The 18,598-nt window shown below is 45.4% G+C and overlaps 1 protein-coding gene and 1 long non-coding RNA gene across 15 annotated transcripts in view; one reads left to right on the top strand and one right to left on the bottom strand.

Moving 5' to 3' along the window:
- LOC125909151 (uncharacterized) overlaps positions 1–3,010 on the bottom strand; it is a 28,505-nt gene extending 25,495 nt beyond the window's left edge. Inside the window, exon 1 of the long non-coding RNA XR_007453556.1 lies at positions 2,841–3,010. This is a non-coding gene — a long non-coding RNA (uncharacterized LOC125909151). The remainder of the gene's footprint in view (positions 1–2,840) is intronic.
- Positions 3,011–3,132: 122 nt separating this feature from the next.
- Positions 3,133–18,598, top strand: part of WDR20 (WD repeat domain 20) — a 66,219-nt gene continuing 50,753 nt past the window's right edge. For 5 of the 14 annotated variants that reach the window (XR_007453550.1, XM_049612116.1, XM_049612118.1 and 2 more), the window contains exon 1: positions 3,137–3,446. Coding sequence is in view for 11 of the 14 variants with exons in the window: in XM_049612116.1 (XP_049468073.1) it covers positions 3,198–3,446 (249 nt within the window). In the remaining 3 variants the exon portion in view is untranslated. Of the gene's footprint in view, positions 3,447–7,248; positions 8,754–18,598 lie in introns of those variants that run through there. The other 9 variants (XM_049612114.1, XM_049612111.1, XM_049612121.1 and 6 more) reach the window with 6 other exon arrangements.

The following is an 18,598-nucleotide window of genomic DNA, read 5'->3' as shown; positions in this document are numbered from 1 at the left end:
TGTTTACCTTGGAGTCATTCTGGACTCCTTCCATTTCTTCCACAGATCCCATCTGCTCTGTTGGGAAATCCTACTGGCTTTACCTTCAGAATCTATCTAGGATCCTCTAATCTCTCTGAATCTCAACTGCTATCATCCCTAGTCCAAGCTTCCACTGTCCTTGGCCTGGATTACTACAATTAGACTCCAAAGTGACCTCCCCCTTCCAGTCTTGCTTCCCTTGGTCTAAGCAAATGGATTTAAAAAAAAATTTTTTTTTTAACATTTATTTATTTTTGAGACAGAAAGAGACAGAGCATGAACGGGGGAGGGGCAGAGAGAGAGGGAGACACAGAATCGGAAGCAGGCTCCAGGCTCTGAGCCATCAGCCCAGAGCCCGACGTGGGGCTCGAACTCACGGACCGCGAGATCGTGACCTGAGCTGAAGTCGGACACCCAACCGACTGAGCCACCCAGGCGCCCCTGGATTTTTTTTTTTTTTAAGAGACAGTGAGAGCGAGCATGCACATGCTCAGAGAAGGGGCAGAGAGAGAGAGGGAGAATCCCAAGCAGACTCCGTGCTGTCAGCACAAAGCCTGACGTGGGCTTGAACTCACAAACCGTGAGATCATGACCTTAGCTGAAGTTGGACGACCAACCGACTGAGCCACCCAGGTGCCCCTGTGGCTTTTAGGCTTGGAAAGGCTTGACGATGAGACTTAACTAGTTCTTGAAGAACAGAGTATGAAGAAGAAAGGAAGGGCTTTCTAAGCAAGAGAGAGAGCTATGGGTGAAGGCAGAAGTTTGACTGCAGTGGGGGAATTAATGTAATACTAAAAATAGGCTATGAATTGCGTGGTGTATGGCTTAATATGGTTGGTGCAAGTCGCTGACACGAGAACATAACATCTAAAGCATTGTTTCAGGAAAATTTGGTAGCTGTTTATAAATGGAGAAAAGTTGAGAAAAATGTAAAACTGGGAAATCATTCATGAAGCCGTTATATAATAATTCCAGTTTGAGGAAATGCAAAGGGAACCGACAAAGTTTCGGGACGGAGGAATCCGAGGCACCAACCCATTCAGAAATGCCAGGCTTGAAAGTGAAAATGAGAAATGAACTTTATTTAGGTCAGGCCCACTTATATAAATCTGGGTGTTATTTATTGAATCCTTCAGCGTGTGTGGGGGCAACTACAAGAGGAAAAAAAATGCTAAGAATAGAGATTATCCAAAGGCTCTGAATGGGACAAAGGGGGACAGCCTATTATTACTGTGACAATAAAATATGTCACATAAAACCTTATCGAATAAAACCTTATAGCATAAAACCTTAATCGAATACCTGAGGCATACAGGTATTATGATTAACTGAGGTTAACTGTGGTTAATTGAAGGCTAATGAGATTTTTCCGGTCTTAATTTTTGCTTGCCGAGTTTCTTTTTTCCCCTCTAAAAAGTATGTCTTATTCCCCCTCAAAAACTAGGGAACACAGCTGAATTATTTTTAGAGGATTCAGGATGTCCCCATCCCTCAAGGTGATCATCATAAATACATATTTTTAATACAAAATCACAGTTATAGGAAATTGGGATAAATCCACGGTGACCACAGTGCTTATCCTGGTATTTAAAAGACTCTTGACATTTATTTGCCTTTCAGAGAAAGGCAGATAATATCAAAACAATTACAACCCAAACTTTCAGCTATTTTAGGGATCTCTTACTAAACAAGCAGGATTTTGCTCCAGTGTTTTTTTTTGTTTTTTTTGTTTTTTTTTTGCCAACACGTACGAAGGACACAGGATGTTAGTGTCAAATCTATTACATCATGGCAGTTTCCACTGCCATCGCCTTGCGTTGTAACAGATGCTTGCGATTCAGGCTCCCTTACTGCAGAACGTCCCTTCATGCACTAATTTTGCGACCCCCAGCTCTGATTTGAATTTAAAGAAACACTTCATTCTTGGTGTACCAAATGTTGGCTTCCGACCCCCCGGAATTCTCCCGGGAAGTTTCTGTCGCTTTAGAAACTTTCATATTCCAGCGCAACATGCCAAGAAACGCAGGTATACGGCAGCGACCGTGGAAGGCTCCCCACGTGTGCCTGCCCTCCCACATCCGGGCCTCGCACGGTGTGTGCACACAATCACGCCGAGGTCACAATCTCGCAGATCCCACTTGAGCCTTTCTTGTTTTCCTTTTTAATCAATGGTCTCTAACTTTCTTAAAAGCTCTTGCTAAGCTATCGAGCAAGTCAAGTGACTCCGGCTTCGATTCGGTCCCTGGCTCGGAAAGCCCCTGCCCGGCCCGGCCCTCCCCTCCCCCTGTTCTCTAAACACCCGCTGAAGACAAACTCCAGAAACAGAAGTGTCTATACAACCTCTTCTCCTTAAAATTAGCCAGTGCTCTCCACAGGCAGGTACCCAGACACCGGCCTTGCAAATACACCCGCGGCGCGTACGCCCGCCCAGGGCGCTCTCCCCCTGCCCGCCTAAAGGAAGGTGGGGAAGCTGGAAACCGAGCCACCGCGCTATCTTCTCGGAAACTGACTCCGAGAGGTGCACAGGGGCGTCCCGGGGGCCGTGCGGGGGGCCGAGGGCAGGCCCTGGGGGAAGGGCCCCCCCCCCAGCCTCGGGGCGTCCCCGCACCCCCCCTCCCCCGGCCAGAGAGTCGGGGCTCCCGCGCCTTGCTCCCGGCACCCCACGTGCGGAGCCCGCCTGGGGCGGCGGCCGCGGCGGCTCCCTCCCTCCGCTGTCCCGGGTCCCGGGTCCCCTCAGGGCATGGCCGGAGACGGCTGAGGAGGTCGCCCCAGTTCACCTCGGCGCTCCCGGCCGCAGCCCCGCCGCGGCATCGGCTTACCGGCTCAGCCCCGGGGGGAGGCGGAGGGGGAGGCGGAGGCGGCGGCACGGCTAGCACGACCTCCAGTCCTAGCCTCCCTCACCTGCGCGACAGCGGAACCGGCCGGGGGCCTCGCCAGGGGGAGGGGCCTCCGGAAGCCCAGGCGCGCCAAGCGCGCCAGGTGAGCACGCCTGCGCAGTCCGGCCGTAAACAAGCCCGCCCCTGCCCCTCGGCCGGCCTCCGCGGGGCCGGCTCGCGGGTGGGAGGGGCCAGGAGGAAGAGGCGGGGGAGGGGGGGTAAAGAGCGAGAGCCCAGCACGGCGCCTGCGCGGTGGGCGTGATCCGGGCACTTAGGGCAGGATGAACGCTGCTTTCCAAGATGGCGACGGAGGGAGGAGGGAAGGAGATGAACGAGATTAAGACCCAATTCACCACTCGGGAAGGTCTGTACAAGCTGCTGCCGCACTCGGAGTACAGCCGGCCCAACCGGGTGCCCTTCAACTCGCAGGGATCCAACCCCGTCCGCGTCTCCTTCGTAAACCTCAACGACCAGTCTGGCAACGGCGACCGCCTCTGCTTCAATGTGGGCCGGGAGCTCTACTTCTATATCTACAAGGGGGTCCGCAAGGTACCGACCCGGGCGTCACCGGGGCCCGCCAGGGGCGTGGGCGGAGGCCAGGAGCAGGGCGGTGACAGCGGGGCCCAGGGTGACCGATAGGGGTGGCGGTCGCTCTTACTTTTGAGTGGGCCGGTAACTCCACTGGGGTGCTCCTGAGGAAGGGGATTCACGAATAAGGAAGGTGGTGTTTCAGAGGGGTGGAGGCGGCGGAAAGGGGCCGTGGGGCACGGGGTTCCGCCTGGGAGGCCCCAGAAGGGGACAGTTGCTTTCTCTCTGGCAGGGTCCGTCAGGCTCTGACACTGCCAGGGAGCGGGCCTGCGAGTCCCCGGAAGAGGTGGGGTGGCCGTCTTGTCTGCTTAGACTGCCTCGCCTCCCGGGAGTTGTGTGTCTCGCTCTGGGCTAGAGAATGGGGGCGCGGGGCGGCTGGGGAAGGTCTGGAAGGCGGAATCCGGGCGGCAGCGGAGAGCTTGAGACTAGGTCGGAAAGGACCTGCTCGGCACTAAGGGCTACTCCACCTGCTACCGACCGCACTGACACTTCCTAGGAGCCTCTGCTGGTGTTAAGACTCTTTCCGAAAACATCAGAAGGAGGACGGCTGTCACTTTCTCCGCCGGGGCGCCTTCTCCCGAGAGATTGTTAAAGAGGGTCATCTTGGCCCTTATGGTGTGGGAAAGACTGAGTACTACAGTTGGGAGGTCGAAATGATGTTTTCATCAACCGGGCTGGTTCATGGGTGTTCTGTGTGAGCGTGCCCAGATTGTTCTTGTCCAGCAAGTCAGACTATGTCCCAAAGAGGGAGGGATATGCCTTAAAAGCTACTTTACAAGAATCACTTTTTTTCTTGACGGGCGACTTCACATTAATTTTGTGAAGCATGTAATCATCCTTTAAAAAGATCTCTTCAAAAGGAGCAACTTTATTAGAGCCTTTCCTTTATTGGCTGTGTTCTCACTGAGAACTGCTTACCTTTGAGATTTGTGGTCTTTGACTTGGCTTTTGGGAGAATAAGGACACTGATGCGTCCCGCAGCACGTAGGCATGGATAAAGGTGATAACAGATTAATTTTTAAGTGTTTGGTTAGCGTGAAAGCAAATCGTACACACTGAAGAGTGGACGTTCTCTAAGATGTAATGTATCCAGAAGCAGTAAGTTTGCTTGGTTTCTCAAGACCTAGGGAAAGGAGGGTGGTGTCCTGTTGTAGCCAGTTTTCTCATTTGGTCAGGGTGCATCTTTTTGGTTAGCGTTTGTGATGTGTTCTCCTGTGTTTGAGGTTTGGTATTGCTGAAGGTAAATCGCTTGACTTCATTTTTTCTCTTTTGGAATTGAGAAAGCGTCAAGTAGTTAGTAGTCTAGGAGCTAAACTTTTAGGCTCACTCTCAACTTTTTTGCTGACTTGTTGGGTGACCTTGGATGAGTTCTTTTTTTTTTTTTTTTTTTCAACGTTTATTTATTTTTGGGACAGAGAGAGACAGAGCATGAACGGGGGAGGGACAGAGAGAGAGGGAGACACAGAATCGGAAACAGGCTCCAGGCTCTGAGCCATCAGCCCAGAGCCTGACGCGGGGCTCGAACTCACGGACCATGAGATCGTGACCTGGCTGAAGTCGGACGCTTAACCGACTGCGCCACCCAGGCGCCCCGAGTTCTTTAACTTCTATCCGCACCTCTTTAAAAAGAGAACATGGCAGTACTCACATTGTAATTTATACTATAACTGTAATGAACTTTAAAGCCTGAAACCCTCAGCAGGTGTAAAATATAGTTAAAATGAGCATTAAGAGTAATGTCAGGGGCACCTGGGTGGCTCAGTTGGTTGAGTGTCTGACTTGAGCTCAGGTCATGATCTCATGGTTCATGAGTTTGAGCCGCACGTCGGGCCAGAGCCTGCTTGGAATTCTCTGTCTTCCTCTCTGGCCTGCCCCCGTGTGCTCTCTCCCTCTCCCTCCCTCCCTCCCTCCCTCCCTCCCTCTCTCTCTCTCTCTCTCTCTCTCTCTCTGTAAATAAATAAATAAATAAATGTTTTGGTTTTTTTTTTTTTTTAAACTGTCAAATGGGAAGCTGCTATCTTGACATTGATACTAGGACTGAAAGGATCAACTTTTTCTGTAGAAATAAGTTTAGAATTTTAAGTTACTAAAATTCATGTAAAATCTTAAAAATGCTTAACCGCTGAATTTACCAGCAATTACTAGTGTCAACGTTACCTTTTTTTTTTCTTTTTCTTTGAAGTGTATTATTTCTGAAGCATTCCGGTGGCAAACCTTATCTGGATCTGGTGGCTGTGGTTTGCATCATCAAAACAGCTCTCTTGCTTGAAAGTATCATAGTTGTGTTCTCTTAGCTGGATGCTATTTGATGAAGGTTAAAACTAGGAGAGCTTTCCAAGCTGTAATTAAAAAAAATTTTTTTTTATGTTTATTTTTGAGAGAGAGAGAGACAGAGCACGAGCAGGGGAGGAGCAGAGAGAGAGGGAGACACAGAATCTGAAACAGGCTCTAGGCTCTGAGCTGTCAGCACAGAGCCCGACGCGGGGCTCGAACTCACCATGAGATCATGACCTGAGCTGAAGTCGGACGCTTCACCAACTGAACCACCCGGGTGCCCCAAGGTTTAATTTTTTTTTTTTTAATGTTTGTTTATTTTTGATAGAGCACGCAAATGGAGGAGGGACAGAGAGAGAGAGAGGGAGACACAGAATCTGAAGCAGGCTGTAGGCTCCAAGCTGTCAGCACAGAGCCGACGTGGGGCTTGAACTCACAAACCACCAGATCATGACCTGAGCTGAAGTTGGACCCTTAACCGACTAGGCCACCCAGGTGCCCCTAGGAGAGCTTTTCAAAACCACACCCCAAAATTATTTTAAATAAGACAAATCTTAAACATGTAGATTTGCCTCTAGCTGCATAATTTATGTGAGCTCTATGACTTTTTGTGAAATTTAATTTTCATGCAGTAACATAGCATTATATGGTGGACATTTCCATTCTCTTCTAGTCATCATGATTTTCTAAAACTGTTTTCCATGAATGTGTTTGCATTTACTTACTGTTATTTCTGAGTGTGTGATTGTTTTTGAGATTGTCTTTTCTGATTTTTTAAATTAAAAAAAATTTTTTTATATTGAGAGAGCATGCGGTGCATGTGCAAGGGGGGGCGGGAAGAGAGAGAGAGGGAAGGAGGGGGAGAGAGAGAGAGAGAGAGAGAGAATGAATGAATATCTTAAGCAGACTCCATGCTTGGTCCCTTGAGGGACTTGTTCCCACAACTCTGGGATCACGACCTGAACAGAAATCAAGAGTCGGATGCTCAACCGACTGAGCCACCCAGGCATCCCTGTCTTTTCTGATTTTAAAATAGAGCAGATAATTTCCTACTCAGATAGGAGTTATAACTCTGTTCTTACAGTTGGTCATTTTGACTGTTTTTATTCATTTTTTAAAATTGGGGCGTACAAAGTTTTACAACAATTAGTCGGATCATTTGGAAGGTCTAATTTGGAAACATACATTCGGCTTAAATCTGCATGTGAAATAAATGGAAAATAGGTCTTTGAATACTTAAATCACGAGCTGTGTGCTGCCATTCCTAAAAGGAAGTATGGAGTTGTGGGGGAATGGAGTGGATGACGAGGTCATCTCAAATCTGAACTGAGGAGTGTATTCTTGGCCCTTTAAATAGATTTACAGGTCAGTTTGTAGAGCTAAACGGGACCTTCAGCTTTTGCAGTCTCACCGTCTCTGAGGAAGCCAAGGCTAGAGCGGGAGTGCAGACCTGTGTTACAGTTTTGTTTTTTTTCTTTCTCATGGTCAGGAACATGAAGCGTAGCTGAATCTAAAGAACTGTCGTAGTGAGAAGGGACCGATCAAGCTTTTTGATCACGCGGATGCCATGGCCTCCGAGCACTGCAAGATCTACCCCAGCATTTTGCCATATATTATCTCTTCGAATCTTGATAGCAATCCTGTGAGGTACAAGAAAGCGTCTTCTTTTTGCAGTTGAAGTTTGCAGTGGAGTTCTTGTGTACGGAGATGTAGTTTTGTGAAGTTATTTTGCTTAACCGAAGATAATATGAGCACTGATTTAATCCTGACACTAATCATTTCAGCAAAGATTTGAGGGGCTACTATGATGATAATTATTCTAGATGGGGGATCTGCAGTAGAGCAAGACCCTGCCCCTCTCCAAAGAATTGTCAACTACTGGCCTTTACACCTTTTGATTGAGTGCTGGCCTTGCCTTTTTTTCTTTTCTTTTTTTTAAGAGATGGTTTTATAAAGATGCCAAAGGTAGCTGGGCTTATTGGACCAACCCTTTCATTTTATGAGATCCAATTTTACGTAAATGTGAATGGCAACCATTCAGATCTCAGTTTAGACATCACTTCCATAGCATATCCTGCTTTGAATTCCCAGGCTAGATCAGTTTTCCTTATTACATGTTCTCATAACATCCTGAACTTTGCCTTTCTAGCACTTTTCTCAATTTGTAATTCTCTGGGTTATAATCTGTCTCTCTATAAACAAAGCTCTCTTATGAGAGACATCTTGTCTTTTCTGCTTTCACTGTTTTCCTAGTGCCCAGCACGGTGTCCACCATAAAGTAGGCTCTAACTATTTATTTGTTGAGTGAATGACTGAATAAAATATCTATGTCCATCTGTGCCATACTTTAAAAAAGATTTTTACGAGCTAAAAAGCCTATTTAATTTTGGGCTCCCAAATGGGTATTTTTAGTGGCTGACATCTTTTTTTTTCTTTCTGTTTTTTTTTTAAGCTTATGTATTTATTTTGAGAGAGAGAGAATGAGCAAGGAAGGTACAGAGAGAGACGGGGGGGGGGGGCGCTGGAGGAGGGGGAATCCCCAGTAGGCTCCACACTCAATGCAGAGCCCAACGTGGGGCTCAGTCTCACGACCATGAGATTATGACCTGAACCGATATCAAGAATAGACGCTTAACTGACTAAGCCACCCAGGCGCCTCGTGGCTCACAGTTTAAAAAAGACATTCAAAATTATTGTTAGTAGGTAACAAATTTAGCTTTCTTACAACTGGGAAACTGTGTAGCAAGAGACCATGAAGTAATGGAAAGTAACCAAATGACACAGATTACTTTTGATCTACTTCTGTCAAACCACATTACCTAACAAATCTACGTACTAACAGACAACTTGTAAAAACTATACTCAGAACTACTTAACATTCAAATCAAAGAGACTTACTTTTCCCCTCCTATCTTAAGATTCCAGGCCACAAATGTGCTGCCCAGAAGTGTTACTGAAGCAATTCCTACAATGGGGGGGGGGGGGGGGGGGGGGGGGGGGAAGAGTAGAATTGGATGGCTTTCAAGGTCTTTTCGACTCTGAAGGTTGTAGGAGTCTGTGCTCAATAGTTTTTTAATGAAAATAAATACATCTTTTTATTGGGAAGATGTCTTCATGTCTTGGAATCATTGCCTACTTCTTTAATGAGAATTGAGGAGTGTGGGGTGTGTTGTGAAAGCAAGTTGAACACGTTGTGATTCTAGGTGTTTATGCTAGAAAAGTACTCCCTGTGTTGACGTGAAGCTTTGGCCAGAAGAGTCATTTAATAACAGCTAGAATATTTTCAGAGCGAGAGTTGTCCAGGAGTGCAATGGGTTGGCTTGGGAGAGAATGAGCATTCTGTGTGGGAGATAGTCTGTCTTTTTCTCAAAGACTGTAGGAGCACCTGTTGGTGACTGAGGGATTCATGCTCTGTGTGGGAGGGTGAACTAGAAGCCTTTTAAAGGTTTTTTCCACAGACTAGTTTTAGATACTGGACTGCTCCAGAGAAGGTCATGTTCACACCCTTCCCTCCATTTGTAATTTTCACATCTCTCTGCTCTCTCCATTTCTAGTTTAGAAAGAGGCTTAGGAGACCAAAGCTTTTTATATCAAATTTACTTTGAGAAGTGTTGTGCTTAATTTAGTGGGGCACATGTGAAATTGGAAACCGTAGTTTTTTTTTCCCATCAAGGGCTACTTAATGTCTTCTGAAATATTGATACTTATTTGACTTATTGATCTTATATACTGAAGGGAAGCATCTTAATTTGTCTCTTAGAACAGGCTAGAGAAACTTTCATATGATTCTTTGGTTCTGTTGACCTTGAAGAAGAGGATGATGATGAGATTTTTGAAAGACAGAATGGGTGGATATGACTGATGGTAAGCAGCTCTCAGAATGTGTCCTAGAGACCCATGAGATAGTCATGAGTGCCATTGTTTTAGTAAATAGTTGTGGGGCACGCTTAGCAGATAGGAGGTGCTCCTCTAGATGCTGGGTTTAGACGAAGTCTCTGCCCTTAAGAAACTTGTCACCTATGTTTATTGTCATTGAATTAGTCTAGTGACTTCATTTATTTAAGTATTTATTGTGCTTTGGTAGAAAACTTGAGCAAGACTCAAAACAGTGGATTTTATCACTGACTAGTTTGGCTATATGCCTAAGAACCTTGTTTTAAAAATAAATGTGAAGATTTTTGTAATCTGATATCTTAGAGAACAATTTTATTTATATTTCAGTGAGATTAGTTTGTGAAGAAATATGAAATGTGGCCCTATTTGGTTATGTAGGAATAAACTTCAAAAGCAGAAATAACTTCAATTGGCAGACATTCTCTGTTTTAATTTTCAGGAGATTTTATTTTTATTTGTTTAAATGTTTACTTTCAAGAGAGAGAAAGAGAGAGAGCTAGCAGGGGAGGGGCAGAGAGAGAGAGGGAGACACAGAATCTGAAGCAGGCTCCAGGCTCCAAGCTGTCAGCACAGAGCCTGGAGGGGCTCAACCCCACTAGCTATGAGATCATGACCTGAGCTGAAGTCTGACGCTTAAGTGACTAAGCCACCCATGTGCCCCCCCTTTTTAAATTTATTTTTTTTATTATTTTTTTTAATGCTTTTTACTTTTGAAGGAGAGAGAGACAGAGCATGAGTGGGGGAGGAACAGAAAGAGAGGGAGACACAGAATCCAAAGCAGGCTTCAGGCTCTGAGCTGTCAGCACAGAGTCCAATGCAGAGCTTGAACCCACGAACGCTGTAAGATCATGACCTGAGCTGAAGTTGAACACTTAACCAACTGAGCCACCCAGGCACCCCAATTTTCAGGACATTTTGTTTATTTATCATTAATTACTATCTTTTTAATGTTTATTTTTATTTTTGAGAGAGAGCACGCGTGAGCGAGCGAGAGTGGGGGAGGGGCAGAGAGAGGGAGACAGAATCCCAAGCAAGGCTCCAGGCTCTGAGCTGTCAGCACAGAGCTCAACATGGGGCTCAAACTCACAAATTGGGAGATCATGACCTAAGCCAAAGTCGATTGCTTAACTGACTGAGCCATCCAGGCACCCCAGGACATTTTAAATTGTCAGTGACGAGTTACCTTATTCTCTGAAAATTTGGCATCTTTGTGTTGTTTTTTTAAAGATTTACTTATTTATTATTTTTTAAAGTTTATTTCTTTTGAGAGAGAGAGAGAGAGCCGGGGAGGAGCAGAGAGAGAGGGAGAGAGAGAGAATCCCAAGCAGGCTCTGTACTGTCAATGCAGAGCCTGAGATCATGACTTGAGCCAAAATCAGGGGTTGGATTGAGCCACATAGGTGCCCCGGCGTCTGTTTTTTATAATACAGTGCAAGGTATGTCTGGCTTTGGAAAAAATCCTCATTAATCAAGAGTTTATTGCAGACCTGTTATGTACAAGGTACTGGTGTCTGTTGTGGGTGTTGTGAAGGTGAAGGAAGACACTTCTGTCTGTGAGTGAGGAGCTTGTCTTTTTGTACTGATAATTGGACTACAGAGTAGAAGGCTGTGCTGTGCACATGGTATATGCAATGCAAATACCAAGTGGAGTTCGGGAGTAAAGGTGAGGTGGAGAAGTGTTTCTCTGCCTAGATGGAGAAGAATATTGGGTTGGATTTCAAACAGATGATTTGCCCTGAAGTGCATGTAGATCGCATTTTTGTAAATTTTAAAACTTGTATCTTCGTAGTTGTAACTTCAGAAATGCTTCATCTTCATTTCTGATTGAGGTTGAGCTGGCGATCGCTCTTACCTTTTAGCATTTTTCTCAACTTCACAGCTCCTCTGCCAATTGGTAATTTGTAAATTGAGCCCTGTTTTGCATTCTCTTTTGTAAAATGGATTTTTAAAAAGTAGGGTGTATTGTACTAAAAACATGCCAAGTCAGTCTCTGCTATGCTTTTACTTTGTAGCAGTAGGAAAATGTAGATCTTATAAGAAAGAGGCAAGATTTTGTAAGAAAGAAGCAGCCTAAGAAAGAAGCAAGATTAAGAAGGAACTTACAAGGTTTTTGTATTTTACAAGTAAGAATAGGAATATTTTCGCGTCTTCTCCAGCAGCCACATTGCAGATGAGCTCTGTGGCCTGGCTCAGTCTTTCCTTTGGTTGGTGCAGTCCGGCCTCACTGCTGCACTGCCCGTGTTTCCCTGCTACAGCAGAACTGGTACAGGTGCTCCTTCTCTTTACTTGCTTTGATCTTCATTTCAGAGGCGCTGTCTTAATGTCTCATTTAACAAATATTTGAGTGGTTTTGTGTGAAAAGCAGTACACTAGACTATGGGAAATCAAAGAAGTAGGAGACATGATCCCTGACCTTGAGAGGATTATCGTCCGACCAAGGAGATAAGATACACACTCATTCATTCTATCAAGATTTGAGTGGTTGCTCTGTGTTGTTGTTGAGACAGAAGCTCTGCCATCAAGGAGCTCACAGTCCAGCGGAACAGAAAATGACTTACTCATCCAGCTAACACGTATCGGACCTGTAGACCCACAGACAAATAAGACGTAGTCCTTGGCCTCAAGTGCCTACCATCCAGTGGTGAGATGGGCGAGTAAGTAGTGGTGAGACGTGCACACTATTCACTTATTAGTGCTGCCTAATCGGAGTAGAATTTAGGGGATGCATCAACCTAGATGGGCAAAAACTGTAACCGAATTCGAACGTGTCCTTCCAATTGTGGATTTAGTCAGCAAATCGCAGAGGCAATGTAACAGACTTGTGACTTTATCACCAGTGAAAATCACAGGTGTTTGCGTCTCACATTATGGTTGTTGCAGGTGGATAGATGTCACAGTCATCGCTACTTCGAAGTTACAGTGGTTAGTGGATCTGCACTAGAGCTTGTTACAATGTGACCTGAAGAAACTTTTATAACTAGCTGTTTAAAAAAATTTTTTTTAACGTTTATTTATTTTTGAGACAGAGAGAGACAGAGCGTGAACAGGGGAGGGTCAGAGAGAGGGAGACACAGAATCTGAAACAGGCTCCAGGCTCTGAGCTGTCAGCACAGAGCCCGACGCGGGGCTCGAACTCACGGACCGCGAGATCATGACCTGGGCCGAAGTCGGCCGCTTAACCGACTGAGCTACCCAGGCGCCCCTATAACTAACTGTTTTAATAATTGATCTCTTTTGTAATCTTTCGTATTTAAAAACATCGTTGTGAGAGGAGTCCATAGCACAGAAAGCTTAAGCACCCTGGTTTTGATAAGTCTCAATTTACCTTTTCTCCTGTGTCACGTGTGATGGAATGTAAGAGTGACCGGTCTCTCCTGTCCTGTTAAGTAACACTTCTAGCTGTGTGAAGAAGCGTCTGTGGTACTTGGGGTGGCTTTTTACTCAGCAGTTGATTATCTAGGATTCTAAGTTGGCCATGTCTTGTGTTGTTTTTCTTTCTCTTCTGGATCATTCCTTTACTCTTGCTGCCCTAACTAGAGGGAGGAATACAAGAAGTACTTACAAGATTGAGTCTTGTAAGAGTGTTTCATTGGTTCAGATCATAGATGATTATGATACAGTGTTACAATGTGATATTTGTCTTAGTTGCAGTAGAAAGGGAGAGGCTTTAACAAGGTGATGTTTGAACTGAGTTCTGGGGGCACCTGGGTGGCTCAGTCTATGAAGTGTCCAACTTCAGCTTAGGTCATGATCTCTCAGCTTGTTAGTTCAAGCCCCACATCAGGTTCTGTGCTGACAGCTCATAGTCTGGAGCCTGCTTCGGTTTCTGTGTGTCCCTCTCTTTCTGCCCAATCTCCCCCCGCTGCCATAAATAAACATTAAAAAAAAAAAAAAAGCTTTATGAACTGAATTCTGATAGGTGGGTGGGGTGAAGGGAGAAGGGATTCTAAACCAAGGTGACTAGAGACTCAAGGCCTGAGGATGTGGCATGACTCCTTGAAGAGTCACTGTGAGGGTTGAGGCTTTAGCAAGACCTGATTAGAGGACAAGATTATCTTCTTTCTTTTTTAAAAAAAAAAAATTTTTTTTAACATTTTAATTTATTTTTGAGACAGAGACAGAGCATGAGCAGGGGAGGGGCAGGGAGAGAGGGGGAGACAGAATCCGAAGCAGGCTCCAGGCTCCGAGCTGTCAGCACAGAGCCCGACGTGGGGATCGAACTCACGGACTGTGACATCATGACCTGAGCCGAAGTCGGACACTCAACTGACTGAGCCACCCAGGCGCCCCAATTATTTTCTTTCTTGACGATCATCCAAATGTTGGCTATATCCTAGCTTCTGGAACTCTTAGTATGATTTTTAAAATGATTTTTTTTAACGTGTATTCTTTCTTTTGGTACTACTTCTGAGGTAACGTACTACATTAGTATCTGGTCCTCCTGTAGGACTCCTAGCACACTGTCCTTTCGGAACTCGGGTCATCGGATTGTATCAACCCCATCCCTCGTTGGACCCTCATCACTTCCCATCACATCTCAGAGATTTTGGCTCCTGCTACACTGCCACTCTCTCCAGCAGACTCCTGTCTTAAATGCTGTGGCTAGTCATTATAACCCCCTCGCACTCACTCTCCCTTCTAACCCGGACTCAATCGACGCCGACGGCAAAAGGGAAGAAAAGGCCTTTTCTGGCCCCCGCCCACTTGGTACCTGTCCTTTGCCTCCGGGAGCTACTGCCCCAATTTCTCAACTACTTCTTAAAGCCAAGCTCCTCTAGTTGGCAGCTTGGACAGCCTCAGAGTGTGGTGCACAGACCAGCACCGTCCATGTCATCACCTGGGAGCCTCTGGGAAGTACAGAATTAGGCCTCATGCCAGACTTCCTGAATCAAACTCTGCATTCCTGGAGGGTCTCCGGGTAGTTCGTGTGCTCACTGAAGTTGGGGAGGCATTGGTGTTTACTGGCTTTCTTTAGTTCTCAGTCAGATTATCGTACCTTCCTGCCATCTATTTTAAGTGTATAATTCAATGATTTTTAGTGAATCTACCAAGCTGCACAACGGTTACCACAGTCCAGTTTTAGAACATGAGGGATTGTTTTCAAATTTAATTTTGTGTAAGTTTCAGTTAATGCTAGATGAATAGATTCTGAAGATCTGCTCTACAGCAGTGCCTATGGTTAACAACATGGTATTGTGCCCTGCAGAATTTAAGAGGGTAGATCTAACGTTAAGTGTTCTTACCACAAAAACAAAAACGAAGGGACATGAGGAAACTTTGGGAGGTGTTGGGCGTGTCTGTTACCTTGGTTATGGTGATGGTATCATGGGTGTGTGCATCTGTCTAAACTCAAACTGTATACATTTAACATGTGCAATTCCTTGTATATTAATTATACTTCAATAAATCTATTAGAAAAAATTGAATTTTATGTTTCAATTATGGAAGACTTTTATGTGCTTCCAACATCAAAACTGTAAAACAGGTTCTGTTTCAGAGACGCTTAGCTTCCATTTCTGTTCTCCCTGCAAAGCTCTCTCCCTCTGCCTATAATCATTGTATTTGTTTTTGACTCATCCTTCTGTTGCTGTAAGAATAAGATGACATTTGAGGAGAGAAGAAATTGAGGGAGCACACTATGGTATTTTGTGTCTCAGTTTTTTCCACTTAATTATATATATATTGGAGAGCTTACCATATCTGTAAATAGAGCACTTCTTCACTCTTTTTTTATAATTGCTTTTTATTCTGTGCTATGGATACATATCACTATCTTTTTTAAATTATTATTATTACAAATAACGCTGCAGTAAATAACTTTGCATGTATATTATTTTGCACGTAGACAGGTATATTAACAGGATGTATTTCCAGAGGAGGTACTGCTGGGGCAGAGGGTTGATGCCTACATATTAAAAAAAATTTTTTTTAATGTTTATTATTTATTTTTGAGAGAGACAGAGGGCAAGAGGGGAGGGTTAGAGAGGGAGACACAGAATCCGAAGCAGGTTCCAGGCTCCGAACTGTTAGCACAGAGCCTGGTGCGGGGCTCAAACTCAGGAACCTTGAGATCATGACCTGAGCCAAAGTCGGATGCTTCACCGACTGAGCCACCCAGGCGCCCCCTTATGCATTTTTGATATATATCATCAAATCACCATCCCCAGGGAGGGTTGTATTATTTTGTACTCCCACATGAGAATACCTGTTTTGCCACAGCCTCACCAACAGGGCATGTTGTCGAACTTGCATTTGATCTGATAGGGGAGAAATTTGTATTGTTTTTGTTTTTCCCATGTGATGAGAGCGCTTGAGCACCTTTCTATATATTAAGAATTGAATGTATTTCTTTTTCTACAGACTGTCTCATATCCCTTGCTCATTTTTCTGTTTGTTGGGTATCTTAAGTTTTTAAAAAAGGAGTTCTTTATGTGTATTAGGGAGATTAGCCCTTTGTGATATGAATGACAGATGTTTTTTCTTTCATTTGTCATCGGTCTTGTAACTTTGCTTAGGGGTGAGTGTGTGTGTATTTGTTTTTACCTTGAATAATTTTCATCCTTTTTGTGGTTAAATTTGTAAATTTTTCAAGTAAATTTTTATAGATAAACTAGTTGTCCTCCAAAGTTTGAAGATGAGGGAAGAGATTTACATTTTAATATTTGAGAATTCGGTTTAACAAAGACTTTTGTAGGAGCAAGAGATAAACATTGAAATGTGCTGTAAAAGGAGCTGGTGGGTGGTGATTTGCTGGTAGTTTTTATGACTTAATATACTTCAAATATGTTAGGTATGATTTGGTTTACGAGTAACAGGAAACCCAGCTCCAACAAGGTGTTTAAACTTTAAAGGGGATGCTTATGTTGAAAATTCTAGGGGTGAGCTGGGCTTCAGGTGCCAGCTCAGTTTTGCTGAGGTTCTCTTGGTTCTGCTTTCGACTTTGTGTCAGCCTGGCGTAAGTGGCAAAATGGTGGTAGAGGTCCAGGCTTCACATTTCTGTAACACATGGTCCAGAACGAGAGCCAGTATCCAGGATGAGAGTGAACAGGTCTTCTAGTCATTTTCTCAGGAGAGTGAGAAAGATTGTTTTGTTGAAGCCGCTGGCAAACCTCCTCTTTGACCTTTTGCCCCAGACTGGATTACCAGCCCATTCCCATGGCCAGGGAGGTATGTACTGAGTGACTTCTGGCAAGGAGATTGGATTCTCTCATACCCTGATTTCCCTGGAGCCCACTCTGGAGCTGCGAGTAGATAGCAGACAGGAGAATAGATCTATACGTAGGTACCGGGTAGGCAACCAAGAGGTGCAAACTACACTGAGCGTCTCACACCGGCTCAGGTGTCAGGGACCCAGATGTAACAGATTTTTCCTTGAGCTCCTGGTGAGATGCAGCAATACAATGGGGAAGGCGACACACTGCAGTTGGAGGATGGCCGGGCTGCGTTGGCCGGGCTGCGTTGTACTCCTGCGCAGTTGAGAAACCTCCTTCCTAGGGGCAGCCAGGGGGCTCAATCGTTAAGCATCCGCCTTGATTTCTGCTCAAGTCATGATCTCATGGTTCATGATCTCAGGGTTTGTGGGTTCGAGCCCTGCATCAGGCTCTGTACTGAGAGCATGAAGCCTGCTTGGGATTCTCTCCCTCTCTCTGCTCTCCCCGCCCCCCCCCCCCAATAAATAAACATTAAAAAAAAAAAAAAAAGAAACCTCTCTTTCCTTTGCTCTTGCTGTTTGACTGCTATGAATGCCCTTCCACTTTTTCATACAATTTGGAATTTTTTGTTTGAATCTCTGTCTCCCCCACTAGATTGTGCAATCTTGAGGGCAGAAGCCATCTTATTCACCCATATCCATCACAGAGCCTGTACATAATAGGCACATTGTGTCGATTTTAAATGAACGAATTTGTTGAGATTGTAGTCCTCTGAGGATTTATTTGAGTAAATGAGATGATCTTTTAAAATCCCTGTCACAAACCAAATATGGTCGCTGTTAGTTACCGAAGCTTGCAGAGGCCGGATTGCCGACTCCTCTTGCTTTTGTTGAGAGGCCCCTTAGAAATTAGTCACAACCTCGAATCTTGTGCTGTTCCTCTGGGCTTTTCCAAGAGGAGGCTGTGGCTAGAGCTTTGATCATCTGGAGCTAGCTTTGTTTGGAAGCTGCATCTTCCTTGTGCTGGTGTCCCAAGCAGAATCGCTCATGCTGTCCCTTGCAGTCCCTTTTCCTTCTTCCCACTTAATCATGGGAAATTGTACAACTCCTGACATTGTGCTGTTCTTTCCTCCGGATCTTGGAGCAGGTGTGCGTGTGCTAGCAGGACCGAGGGCGGGATTAGCTCAGCTTGCTCTGAAAGTGGGGCGCAGGTAGAGCCGGAAAGGCAGAGTCCTGACTGCTGCACGGTCCATTTGCCACCCCTGGTGTCCCTCCGAAGGCTCTGCCCTTTAGACTCTTCTGCTTTTCTCCTTCTTCCCCATGGCCGCCTCTGCTCGTTGAAGTCTTTAGTCCCTGCCTCCCAGCCTTCCTTCCCACTCCGGTCCTGGCGTCCTCTGGGGAGGTTTTGTGTCCGCTGCACAGCGCCTGGGGCACCTTGGCTTCCACCTCCACCCCAGCCACCTCCTCTAGTCCACCCGGGGCACGGACTTCCATAGTGATGCCCCAGGTCTTAGTGGGGGCTGAATGGGCTTCAGCCCTAAGTTACTAGTTCAGTTAGAAACATTGTCCTGCTCCAGTGTGATCTTGGCTCCCGCTTTATTATTTTTTTTTAATTTTTTTTACTATTTCTTTTAAAGAAACTTCTTAAAAAGTTTATTTATTTAGAGAGTGCATGAGTATGAGTGGGGGAGGGGCAGAGAGAGAGAGAGAGAGAGAGAGAGAGAGAGAGAATCCCAAATAGGCTTCGTGCTGTTGGCACAGAGCCCAATGCGGGGGGGGGGGGGGGGGGGGGGGG

Source organism: Panthera uncia (assembly GCF_023721935.1).
Source record: "Panthera uncia isolate 11264 chromosome B3 unlocalized genomic scaffold, Puncia_PCG_1.0 HiC_scaffold_1, whole genome shotgun sequence".
Lineage (NCBI taxonomy): Eukaryota > Metazoa > Chordata > Mammalia > Carnivora > Felidae > Panthera > Panthera uncia.
This window is presented reverse-complemented; position numbering and strand designations above follow the sequence as displayed.